The sequence below is a fragment of the Papio anubis genome, chromosome 9 (assembly GCF_008728515.1).
Source record: "Papio anubis isolate 15944 chromosome 9, Panubis1.0, whole genome shotgun sequence".
Classification (NCBI taxonomy): Eukaryota; Metazoa; Chordata; class Mammalia; order Primates; family Cercopithecidae; genus Papio; species Papio anubis.
In genome coordinates this window covers 46,472,141-46,485,279 of record NC_044984.1, presented here as the reverse complement: position 1 = coordinate 46,485,279, position 13,139 = coordinate 46,472,141, and the positions used below count along the sequence as shown (strand labels likewise).

The window sequence follows — 13,139 nt, the reverse complement described above, 5'->3', positions numbered from 1 at the left end:
CTAGACCTCCTGGCTTGCTTCTAGTTCTAAACTCTTCACCGCACCAGGTCATCTGGTCCAACCCTCAGATCAATGAACGAATCTCCTCTACTTAATAGCTTTAACTGTTGCAAAAAGGAAACCCCTGCACGTGCTTCAGAGGTCACAGCAGCTGTTTATGGTCTTTTCTCCAAGTTCAGTTTGATGAAGATAATGCTAGCACCATATCTGCCTGTGGCTTTACAGTTTTCCAGGTGCTTCTGCATACACTTCTTTATTTGCTTTGACCTTGTAACCCCATGCTCTCCAACCCACATTTGGAGTAGCTGCCACCCTTCCTGCTCATGTCACAGGAATCTGGTCACAGGAAGCCATACCTGGCAGAACAGCAGCACTGTGCACCTGCTTCAGTGCTGAGCCAGCACAAGGCTGCTCCCCAGGGCAGGGCAGGTCTGATCCTCCTCCATGGCCATTCTTCCTTGTTGTCCTTCAATATAAATTTGACTTTGATCGCCTTCTCCTTGAACCTCTTAAGGTGCACAGACTACAGTTGCTCTAAGCAAGAGCAAAATGCAGGCTTATTATGTAAAGCATGTTAACCCCTCTATTTACTGAATTCATATTCTAGAATCTATTCTCACTCTCCTCTCTCTTAGAAAGCAAGAAAGCAGAGTGGTTTACAGGCTTTGAGGCCAGAAAGACCTGGATTCAATACCCAGCTCTGTTGCTCATTAGCTGTCATGATCTTAACGCAACTCATGTTAAGGTTGCTAAGGCTCAGTTTTCTTATTGATAAAGTGGGTGCCATCAATCACTATTCCAATTTTATCAGGTTGTTATCAAGATTAAATGAAGGGTCATAAGGAGTCCTCAACACAGTGGCTGGTACAGAACAGGCTCTCGTTAAATGTGGTTATGATGCTGCCGCTGCTATCACACAATACTGCCACTCCTTCAGCTCTTTGGCTCCAAACACGGGGTGGCCTTTAGAAGACAAGAAGGGGCTGGCCAGGCGCAGTGGCTCACACCTGTAATCCCATCATTTTGGGAGACTGAGGCGGGTGGATCACCTGAGGTCAGGAGTTCCAGACCAGCCTGGCCAACATGGCAAAACCCTGTCTCTACTAAAAATACAAAAAAATTAGCCAGGCGTAGTGGTGTGTGCCTGTAATCCCAGCTACTAGGGAGGCTGAGGCAGGAGAAGTGCTTGAACCTGGGAGGTGGAGGTTGCAGTGAGCCAAGATTGTGCCACTGCACTCCAGCTTGGGCGACAGAGCAAGACTCTCTCAAAAAAAAAAAAAAAAAAAAAAGAAGAGGAAGAAGACAAGAAGGGGCTAATATTTCTGTTAATTTGGACCCACACACTTGGCACAAGCCAGTAGGACACTTGTGCACAAGAATCCAGACCAAGGCTGCACTAGCTCCAAATGGGTCCCAAAGGTTATTTCCAACCTGGGAACTCTGGAAGTGAGAGAAAACAAAACCCCTCAGGATGCACTCATTGGCTCCAACTGCCTCTAGGCTTTATCTCCTGTCTTACCAAACCACACTCTATGCTTCAGTCACAACTACACTCACTATTTTAAACAAACCTGTGTCGTGTCTCTCAGCCTTTATATGCACTGTTCCTCATACCTGAACTACTCTCTCATCTCTTCTCTGACAGGTAAATTTTTTTTTTAACCATACTTTAATACTTAAAGGTCCAGGTCAAAGATCACATCCTCTATGAAGACAGCCCCATTCAACTCTCTTCAATAGAATTGTCCTTCCCCCCTGTGTGTCCCTATAACACTTGTACTTACTTCTATTAGAGCAGTTAACACAGAATATTGTTATTGAGGTTTACATACCAGTATCTCTCACTGGACCCTGAGATCCGTGAAGGGGAGGGGTTTTCTTCCATCTACTATGATTTTCTCAGCTTAGCAAGCAGAGTACATAATGTGATGCCTATCTGGCACAAGGTAGATAGCTTATACATGTTTGTTGAATGTATGAATCTCTTCATAAAGAAATACTACAGCTAAAATCACCTAACCTTTAACTATATCCAACTTTCTTCTGGGTGCCCAGCTGAAACTATATGGTTATTTTTCTACCCCTTAGCTCATCTACCCATAAAAATTCACTAATTTTAGTTTGAAAAGTCTTCTCTCCTTTTCTATGTCTCAGATACCATGCTGAAGATACGGTATGAAACAAATGAACTAAACACAACAACATAGAGTTGTTCCTCAGTATCCATGGGGGATTGGCTCCAGGACTCCCACGGATACCAAAATCCACAGATACTCAATCCCGGATATAAGATGATGATGTATTTGCACATAATCTATGCACATCCTCCAGTAAATTTTAAATCATCTCTAGATTACTTATAATACTTAATACAATGTAAATGCTTTATAAATAGTTAAACTATATTGTTTGGGGAATAATTACAAGAAAAAAAAGTCTGTATATGTTCTGTACAGATGTGTTTTTCCCCATATATTTTCAGTTGGTTGAATTCTTAAATGTGGAACCCATGGGTATGGAGGGCTGACTATACTGACTTCATATTGAGGCAATGCAAAATGATAGAAAATTCTCTAAAAATGATAGCAAACAAAACCAAAAAATCATTCTGCAATATGCTCTATATAGACAGCAGGGCATGGAAGACAGACCACGAAGGTGAAATTCACAGATCCCTGGAACAGAAACCTGACTCTACCACATACTAGTTGAGGGAACTTGAGGAAGCAAGTTAATGTTTCTGGAGCCACAATTGTTTCACACTTGTGAAAACGTGCATCATTATACTGAGATATCCCTAGTATTGACAATCCTCAGGGACTGAAGAAAATTGGGGAGTCAAAAATGGTATCTAGAATTTTGATGGTGCCATCAACTAGGAAAGTAGATAAAAGAAGATAAGCAGGTTTGAGGGGAAGAAAATGAGTTCAATTCTGAATATACTAAGTAACCTGTGGCAAATCCAGACACAGATGACTGGCAAGGTGTTGAATGTTTAAGGAACATTCTGGGCTAGGCTAGAGTCAGGAGTCCTCGAACTGAGGCTGGATGAGATCAACTGAGAGGAACATGGGCCAAGAACTGAATCTGGGGGAATATAAACATTTTAGGAAAAGGTTGATAAAATGAAAGAGAAGGAAACATTTGAGATAAAAGGAAAATTAGGCCAAGGAAGTAAAAAGATATGAGTCAGGGAATAACAAATGGTGTCAAACACTGCAGAGAGGTTTAGTGAGTTAAGAACTTAAAAAAAAAAAAACTTAAACTTGGCAATTTGAGATGTTATTGGGAAGATCTTATAATATCAGGAAGGGGTGAGGATGCAGTCAGGCTTCAAGGATGGAGGAGTGGGTAGGATATGTGTATGTGGTGAGTAAAGGCTCCTCTTTACGGTTTTCAGTGGCATGGGAAGCGAGTAGACTAGTTGGGGACAGGAGGTCAAGTGAGGATTCATTAGGATGGGAAAGGCTTTGAGTGTGTTTACAGATGATGGGAAAGGAACCTACATGAGAGGAAAGATGGAAAATATAGAAAAGAGAGAGGATAACCAAAGGAGTGAAATTCCAGAGGAGGTAGAAAGGCACAGGGTCAAAGACAGGGGTGAGGGATTGGTCTTGAACAGTAGATGGGACACCCTATCCTCTGAAATCAGAGGAATCTTTTATTCAAACTTGGTTCCATAGGCCAAACTTTGCAGGCTCAACAGTATCTGGAATAGAAATGTATCTTCAAAGCTTGTATCAAAAATTCTTCTGGTAAAATCAGAGTTAGCAGAAATTGTCATATGATGGGACAATCCTGATCTTAAGTTGTGTCAAATAGGGTTATATGTAAAGAAACATTTACTACTCATTTGTCAATTTGGAAACAATTCATAAGAGAAGCATCCCTCTGTAAAATAATGACACAGTCTTCTCTCCTTGACTAAGAAAGCACTTAAAATACGCGTAATTATTGTCAGAGGTGATCGATATCATTATAATCTTGAAACATTCTTTAACATTTAAATGGCCAATATTAAATAGTCCCATTCCACAGGTAAATTTTTATTACGATATGAAGATTTCACAAATCACACCCTGGAGAAACCAACAGAAACTAACTCCTAAAATGACCAGTCAGTGGAATTTTATGGCTGAGATGACTGACTAATAACACACATCCTAGAATTCAGGTAAAAGCTGTCTATGTCTATACCCTATGTGGCTCAGAACTTTGGAATCACAGCTTAGTACTTGCATGAGAACTTAGGACTGGAGAAAATTGCAAACGTTATTTGGAACACAGGTACCCTCCACATCTAACCTGAGTTAAACCTGGAGAAAATGCTGGGTTTCTCTGTAAGTACCCCCATAGCTCACATTGATGCTGAAGTATATTTGATTCCTACCTATGTAAAAATCCAAGAGGGGCAAATGCTTTCAAAATCGGCTCTTTTAAAGATTATAATTTAGTACTTGCTGAAGGCCTATTTAAGATACTGAATATTTGAGAGACCATATAATCTTTGATTCTTCTGGATTCTCCAAGATGAGTCTCTGTACCAAATTAGAGCACCACAAGCCTCTAAAGTAGCTGAAACATATTATCTTCATTAATGCACATATCATTATCAGTAATAATTTTATTTCCATATTTGTTTGTTATGTGTTTCCCCAACAAAAACTAACTTCCAAGAATGTATATGGCTTGTCTGTTTTGTTCCCAAGGGCACGGAACAGAGCCCAGGCATATAGAAAACACTCAGTAACAATTTATCAAATTGTCAAATGAATAATTGCATGCTCGATTCCTTCCTTAACCCTCCATAATCTATCATAAATCATATCAATTCACCTCTATAATAACCATTAAATCAATCAATTCCCCTTAATTTCCACTCCCACCACTGTAACTCAGACCCTTATTACTTCATAGCTAATCTGCCTGTTTCAGTTCTTTCCCTCTGGCCCAGCTTACATTATTGTAGTCCCATTCACCTTCCTAAGCACAGCTATCAACATGTATCTTTACTCCCATTCAGGAACCTTCAGTAGTTCTCTACTGCTTCTCAAACAAACACCATACCTCTGAGTCTAACATTCTAAGCCCTCCAGGATTTGCTCCAGCTCACCCTCCCCAGCCTCATCTTCCACTGCTCCTCCGTCACTTCCCCACATTCCAATCAAATTAGATGACCTGGATTTTTCTTAGAGAAATGGTCTATACTGCAACCTGTAAAATAAGTGACATGTTAGCTGTTAGCATAATCTTAATTTTCTAGATTGGAGGAATTGAGACCTTAAATTAAATGGTATGCCCAAGATCACCTGGAACTAGACAGGGATGGGATCAGAAATAAGATTTCCCAACTTTGGTCTATTGCCAAGGCTACAAAAGAGAAATCTGATTTAGGAATGCTTAATTAAATTCCTTCTCCTCTAGGTAACCATACTTAGAGGGGGGAAGACCATACATGCACGTCAATGACCCATCCCCTTGAGAAGGGCCCACCTCCCAATGTCTCAAAGGCATTTATCTCAATTTGATTTGGTGAATAAAATAACTGAAACATCATTTTGTTTCCTTACATTGTTGGGAAAAAATTTTTAACAAGAAAATAAACCAAAGTTTTAAAATATGTAGTTTTTATTTAAAACAGAAAGCAGCATTTAGGCTTATTGTGCAAAAGCAGGAAATACAACTCATTAGCAATACTTCAAATCACATCTACTGAACATAAATCCTTCTGTAATGGTCTCTGTGCTGCACACTGTTGAAAGTGTGTCAGCATAGTTTTGGTAAGGATTTTCTGCCAGGAGCTCATATAGGACTGCATGTGTGTGTATCACTTAAGCTGATGGCACTAATATTAGTGAAGTAAGGAGAAAATTGCAAACATTATTGGGAACACAGGTACCCTCCACATCTAACCTGAGTTAAACCTGAAACCAACTTCTTATCCAATGTAGGGCTGAAGATCCTAATGTGTTTTAAGAATTTAAAAGGAGGAATCAGTTCTCCAAGTGTAGGATAATTAAGTTAGGCTACAAGGAAGAAGAGGCCTCTGGGCTGGGCCTGTGTGGGTAGAATATCAAAAGGTAAAACTAAAAGACAGAGTACATTCCAACAGGAAGAGAGGGAGACCAGAAGAAGGTGGGTGGGTGGAGCGGTCTTCCACACTAAGGAAACGGGAAGTAGTTTGCCACAGCTAAAATACAACATGTGATAGGCAAAAGTGTGAAACACAATTAGAAAGATAAAGATACGGGTCTAACTCTATTTTGCAAATATTGTAGGTAAGGAAATTAAAGTGATTTAGCCAAGTACAAACATGAAGCAAAGCCGGAACTAAAACAAGGTTTTATATTCCCAGTTAGGCACTCTTTCCACTATAGTCAGACACCACATAACAATGTTTTGGTCAACAATGTTTGGAATGGTAGTTCCATAAAATGATTATGAGGCTGAAAAGTTCTTATTGCCCAGTGACCTTGTATCTGTCATAAAGTTGTAGCTGTAGCACAATGCATTACCTTTTCTATGTTTATCTATGTTTAGATACAGAAATACCATGGTGTTACAAATGTCTACAGCATTCAATATGGTAACATGCTGTACAGGTGTGTAGCCTGGGAGCAACAGGCTAGACAATTTAGCCTACGGGTGCAGTAGGCTACATCATCTAGATTTGTGTAAGTACACTCTACGACGTCCAAACAAGGATGAAATGGGCTAATGACTCATTTCTCAGAACGTATCCCCATCGTTAAGTGACACATGATTGTATACTATCCTACCATAGGTTGGGGATGGACTATGGCAGATAGGATATACTCTTCCTTTAAAAAGTAACAAGGGGTAGAAAGGTTAAATAAATTGCCTCAAGATCACATGTCCAGTTGAAAAACTGGCGGTACTGATAATAAGCCCAAGTCCCTGGAATAGCACAACTCGGAGCTCCTTCACTTGAGAAGATACAATACAGGGGGCTGACATGAATCCTTTGCCCCAGAAGCACTGCTCTTACCACTGCACAGTTTAGGACCTGACCTATAAATCACAGGGATTATTAGGGAAAAATGAAAACAGAGCTTATTTTTCTTCTCCCTATTTGCCTGCCCAGCTTCAGCAGAACTGAGCCAATTGAGGCTGAGAATCAATTAATAAAAAATTAGAAAAGTGAGGAACTAGAAATGTGATGTAATACATGGAGAGTCAGGAGGCATGAGCTCTAGTCCTGGTTATATTACCAACAGTGGTGTGGGCTTTTGACAAAGTACTTCACCTCAAAAAATTTATAAAATGTGGAGGATCAACTAGATGATGTCTAAGGCTACAAAATTATAATTTTCTATTACTCTAATAAGTAGATATCTCTTTGCAGAAAAACGTAAACCTGAAAAGTTCAAGGTAAACTGAACTTTAGAAAGTTATATATAATTTTTTTTTTGAGATGGAGTTTCACTCTTGTTGCTCAGGCTGGAGTGCAATCGCGTGATCTCGGCTCACCACAACCTCCGCCTCCCAGGTTCAAGCAATTCTCCTGCCTCAGCCTCCCGAGTAGCTGGGACTACAGGCATCTGTCACCACACCTGGCTAATTTTGTATTTTTAGTAGAGACAGGGTTTCTCCATGTTGGTCAGGCTGGTTTCGAACTCCCGACCTCAGGTGATCCGCCAGACTCAGTCTCCCAAAGTGCTGGGATTACAGGTGTGAGCCACCACACCCGGCCATATATAATTTTTTTAATGCAATAGGAGTGTGCCCTATTGAAAAACACGTCGATCAATCTTGTAATTTAAATTTTTGTTTATATGACTTTCTTTTAACACGGTATACCCATTAAACAAAAAAGACACATGTATCAATTGTTAGTTCTAAGAAATTGAAAAGGGATTGGAGTCAATTCTGAAGGCCTTGTTTCAGCTTAACCTACAGATTTCCTGGCTGCCTACTTCAGATAGTCATTACGAATATATACGGCCATTTCGTATTCAACAAGTTATTATTAAGCATCGGAGAGCATATGTTTAGCGAAGACAGGCACTTTGAGCAATAGAGAAAAAGTTCTTAATTTTTCACTAAACAAGAAAATCTTTTAAAACTGGGGGAAATACAAAAATTAGCCAGATGTGGTGGCGCATGCATATGATCCCAGCTACTTGGGAGACAGAGATGGAGATTGCCCAGGAGGTTGAGGCTGCAGCGACCTATGATTGCATCACTGCACTCCAACCTGGAGTTAGACTCTGTCTCCAAAAAAATAATAATAATTAAAAAGTAAAAACAAAAAACAAAATTAAGACTTCAATAGGTTTAAGAAAACAACAGGAAAAAACCAATAACAAAGGCTTTTAATGGAGTTCAAGTTCCATAAAACACATATTTGTTTTTGCTTGCATACACATAAAGAAACTCTGGAAGATACTACTATCAGTGGTTGCCTGTGCAGGGAGATAGGAAATAGGCAGATGAGAGACAGGTGTAAAAAGGAAACTTATTTACCAAGTACCTTGAATTTTTAACCACCTAAATATATCACCTATTTTAAAAATTGAATTTAAAAATATAAATGTTCCTTGAACAATTATTTGTAGCAAACAGCTGAAAAACAAGAAAGCCAAAGAAAGGAGGTGTTAGAACCCAAGTACCAAGAGACAAAGAAAATGTAAAGTAGCACTGAGAAGTCTGAGGCAATTCAAAGAGAGAATGATTCAGATTGTTTGCAGGAACCAGCTGAAAAAGTCAGTGTGAAACCCAACAAGGCCCTCAGACGCCTATGATAGCCAAACCAGTACCAGCTGGAATAAATAACAGTATCTCGAAAATGTGGTGCAAAACTTTTAGGGCCCTGTGTCCCTTGGAAGTGTGAAATCCGAGATAAAACCAGAACTTTACTAATAGAAAACGAGTTCTCTCTTACCCACTAGGAGAAAGAGGGAAGGAAATGAGAAACAAGTTTTTGTGAGAGTCACAAAGATAATTAATCAGTTAGAAAATGAGACCAACGAGGAAAACATAAAGGATTCCACTGGTATCATTTAGCAAAGAAAAGAGATTCTATTTTGCCAAGAATTATTTAAGGCAGCCCTTGAAGAGCAAACGTAAAGGAATGTCCTCTTAAAGTCATTTCTACCCTTACGACTTTTTTATTTGTGGGTTAATTCCCAGTGTGCTTCCTTGTAAAAGAGATTTTGCTAATTTAGTACAAGTCCTAGTTAGCAAGAAGTGAAGGGGTTAATATATACTCTTCTGGCATATTGACTAAGTTAAAGATATTTGTAAAACAGCAGGTGCAAAAAGATCACTCTGACCTTCTTGCTGTTTCCTAAGAGCGGAAGATGAAATTCCTGTGTGGAAGACACTCCCTGAACCTGAAGGAATGGCAACATCCTTACCTTCAAGGGCGAGAAGGTGAGACCAAGAGAATACTGTACTGACCTTGTTATAATAAAAAGTCTTATATTTTAAGCCTGCCCACATAATTTAGTTGCTTCTTCACAATTTACTATTTTTTGTCCAATCCAGTATATAAATAACCGACTCTAACTCCTTCTTTAGGTCTTCATTTCTTTCTTTCTTTTTTTTTTTTTTTGAGACAGACTCTCACTCTGTCACCCAGGCTGGAGTGCAGTGGCGCGATCTCGGCTCACTGCAACCTCCACCTCCTGGGTTCAGGTGATTCTCTTGCTTCAGCCTCCTGAGTAGCTGAGATTACAGGCCAGTGCCACTATGCCAAGCTAATTTTTGTATTTTTAATAGAGATGGAGTGTCACTATGTTGGTCAGGCTGGTCTCAACCTCCTGACCTTGTGATCTGCCTGCCTCGGCCTCCCAAAGTGCTGGGATTACAGGTGCAAGCCATTGCGCCCAGCCCACGGTCTTCATTTCTTCATGAGGGTTCCTGTGCTACATAAAGCATGTATTATGCTTTTCTCCTGTTAATCTATGTTATGTCAATTTAATTCTAAGATCCAGCTGCGACCCTAGGAGAATAGAGGTGGAGTTTTTCCACCCCTATAGAAGTATCAGCACTGCTGGTAATGATTGGCAAGTAAACTTGAGCAAGAATATTATTTTTAATCAAGTAAAATATCCTTCATTTAAAAGTACAATGATATCTAAAGTGCTAGCAATGTTCTTTCCTGACATGCTGTTAGTTTGTAATCATTATGCTACGCATTTGTATTTTGTGAGCTTTTCTGTATGGTGGTATATATTTTTTCAAGATTACCAAAAATATATTATTAAAGTTATCCTTTCCAGGAACAATTTAGCCTTGTGGTGAAGCCGAAGGCTGAAGTCAGAATTTCTACCATGAAGAACCAGTCTTCTAGTGGAGCACCATCAAGAACAATTTGGCCTATCCAGTGAATGACACCCATCAGGTCCAGAGACCCACTCTCTTTGGTAAAGTCCTCACTCTCAAGCCAGGCCACTGAAATCTGAGGCACTGGGAATGAAAAGAGGCTGTCTACAGGGCAGAAACCAGGGAAAAAGAGTATGCAAAGGAAAATTGGGCTCTAACAATGATTGGCTCTATATATTTTTTCATATCTCCTGTCAGATTTAAGAAAATGCGAAATTAGAAATGAGATCGTGTCCTTTGCAGGGACATGGATGGAGTTGGAAGCCATTATCCTCAGCAAACTAACACAGGAACAGAAAACACATGGAAGGGATCAACACACACCCGGGCCTGTCAGAGGCAGGGAATGGGGGTAGGGAGAGCATCAGGAAGAATCGTTAATGGATGCTGGGCTTAATACCTAGGAAATGGGATGATCTGTGCAGCAAATCACCATGGCCCACGTTCATCTATGTAACAAACCTGCACATCCTGCCCATGTACCCCTGAACTTAAAATACAAGTTAAAGGAAAAAAAGAAAAAGAAAAACTACAAAACAAAAAGAAAAGAAAATGAGAAATTAATTTGCATTTGAGTTGGAAAAATAGTTTAGGTCCAGAGACATGAAGTGTCTTGCTGAAAGTCACAAACTAGTTTTGAGAAGGTTTTTTCTTCATTTATTTCCCCATAAATTATCTGTGGTATCTTGGACAATACATTTACTGAAAAATAAAACGTAAATAAAAGGTCAGGCGCGGTGGCTCACGCCTGTAATCTCAGCATTTTGGAAGGCTGAGGCGGGTGAATCACTTGAGGTCAGGAGTTTGAGACCAGCCTGGCCAACATAGTGAAACCCCATCTCTACTAAAAATACAAAAATTAGCCGGGTGTGGTGGTGCATGCACCTGTAGTCCCAGCTACTCAGGAGGCTGAGGCAGCAGAATCGTTTGAACCCAAGAGGCAGAGGTTGCAGAGAGCTGAGATCGCGCCACTGCACTCCTGTCTGGGCAACAGTGCGAGACTCTGCCTCAAAAAAAAAAAAAAAAAGTAAATAATAAACACGGTAAATTATGGTAGAATCAGGATTTCTTACCTCCAATCTACTGTTCTTTACATCGTATCATTTTGTTCATCAAACTTTCTAGATTTCTCAGTGAAAGAATAGACTAATGGTTCCACTTTTCTCTATTATATAGCTGTTCTAAGCATGTGGTCCCAGCTGCGCAGGAGGCTGAACCAGGAGAATTGCTTGAACCCAGGAGGCGGAGGTTGCAATGAGCTGAGATCGCGCCACTGCACTCCAGCCTGGGCGACACAGCAAGACTCCATCTCAAAAAAAAAAAAAAAAAATCTGTCAAATGAGGGGTCCCCTAAAACGGTGTCTGATGCCAGTCCTCAAGATTCAATTATTTAGCTGGTGGATCAACGAGGAAGCTTTGTTTTTCTGCTTGTTGCCTTGTTTCAGAAGATAATCATGAGAAAGAAGCTGAAGATTTAATCAAATATTTGTTCAGGAAGTTTGAAACTCTTGGCCAAATGAAGATTGGTAGTTCTTTCACCTGAGTTCCCTACTTGCAGGAATAACAGAATTGACTCTACTGCAAGATCGGTGCTGCAAGAATCAATCCAGACAACGGTGTAACAGGACCAGTGACCCGGGTCTGTCCTCACTGGCTTTTTGCTTTACTCAGTTTTATTCCCGTCCCCAGCAGCTCTAGTGTCACAGAGGGGGGCTAGACAAGAGAGCAAATACACCATCTCCACCATACTACTCTACTGATGTCACAACAGTAACATCGTCTTTATACTAAAGACAGAATTTTGAATGTGTGTTTGAGAGAGGGAGGTTGTCCTATCTTTTAAAAACTCTTTTAAGTAGTCCCATTTCATTTACCTCCCCTTTTTCTGATCTGGCCTGGAGCCAAAACCAGAAGTCTTATTAATAGAGTTGACAAGTGCCAAGACCACAAATGACCCTTAGTAGCAATTAAAATGAAAAATAATCCCCATAAGCCAGAACTGAAACAAAAGGTTAACTACTTATCCAAACTTTGGCAAAGAGACACAGTTCTTTCTCCCCCATCTCCCTAAGCCTGTTAGGAAACGGGTATCTGCAGCTGCTCCTCCTCCTCCAACTCACTTTCTGCGTCAAATAGTATGGGTCAAAGTCCTCCAGGGGAACTGCAACCAGGCCTTGGGGGATGTCCCCGTAGATGAAAGGCAAACTCTTCCCTGCTTCCAGGTCACTGTTTGGCTTGGGCTTGCTGTCCTCATCGTCCTCCCGATGACTGCCATCGGCCTTTGGTGGTTTCTTGAGCTTGCTCTCAGCAATGCGCCTCTCAATGTTTGCCAGCGACTCAGGGGTGAAAGGCTTGAAACTATCAGGGCCTGGTGGTGCGAGCAGCCGCGCTGCCATCTTCTCATCCTGCAGCAGCTTCGTTAGTTATGCTGCGTCCAGGACAGGTCAGCTCTGGAAGAAACAGCAACACAGACAGCATTAATCAATCACTGCTCTAAAAAGAGGCCAGACTAAACCATCTCATTCTCAACCTTAATTCACAACCTTTGCAAAAAAAACACATAGTTTCTTCCATGACATGGTTATTTTTCTTTTCAGGAAATCTGTGGCATGGACTGATCTGCCAAGGGAGATCAAAGATCAGGAGTCTACTGAATTGCTAGTGTTTATTATATTCACTTAGATGCAACTCACTATTAGGAACCACTTACAACAAAAAGGATATAGTCTATTCCCTCAAGGAACTTCTATTCTAAACAAATAAGGGATATGTAACGTTACCCAGGGGCA

The 13,139-nt window shown here is 40.5% G+C and overlaps 1 protein-coding gene across 7 annotated transcripts in view; it reads right to left on the bottom strand.

Annotated features, from left to right (window-relative positions):
- SCN8A (sodium voltage-gated channel alpha subunit 8) overlaps positions 1 to 12,800 on the bottom strand; it is a 145,717-nt gene extending 132,917 nt beyond the window's left edge. For 4 of the 7 annotated variants that reach the window (XM_031650492.1, XM_031650489.1, XM_031650488.1 and 1 more), the window contains exon 1: positions 12,471 to 12,800. In XM_031650492.1, the coding sequence (XP_031506352.1) occupies positions 12,471 to 12,746 (276 nt within the window). In that variant the 5' untranslated portion in view covers positions 12,747 to 12,800. The remainder of the gene's footprint in view (positions 1 to 12,470) is intronic. The other 3 variants (XM_031650487.1, XM_031650486.1, XM_031650490.1) reach the window with 1 other exon arrangement.
- Positions 12,801 to 13,139: the final 339 nt, after the last annotated feature.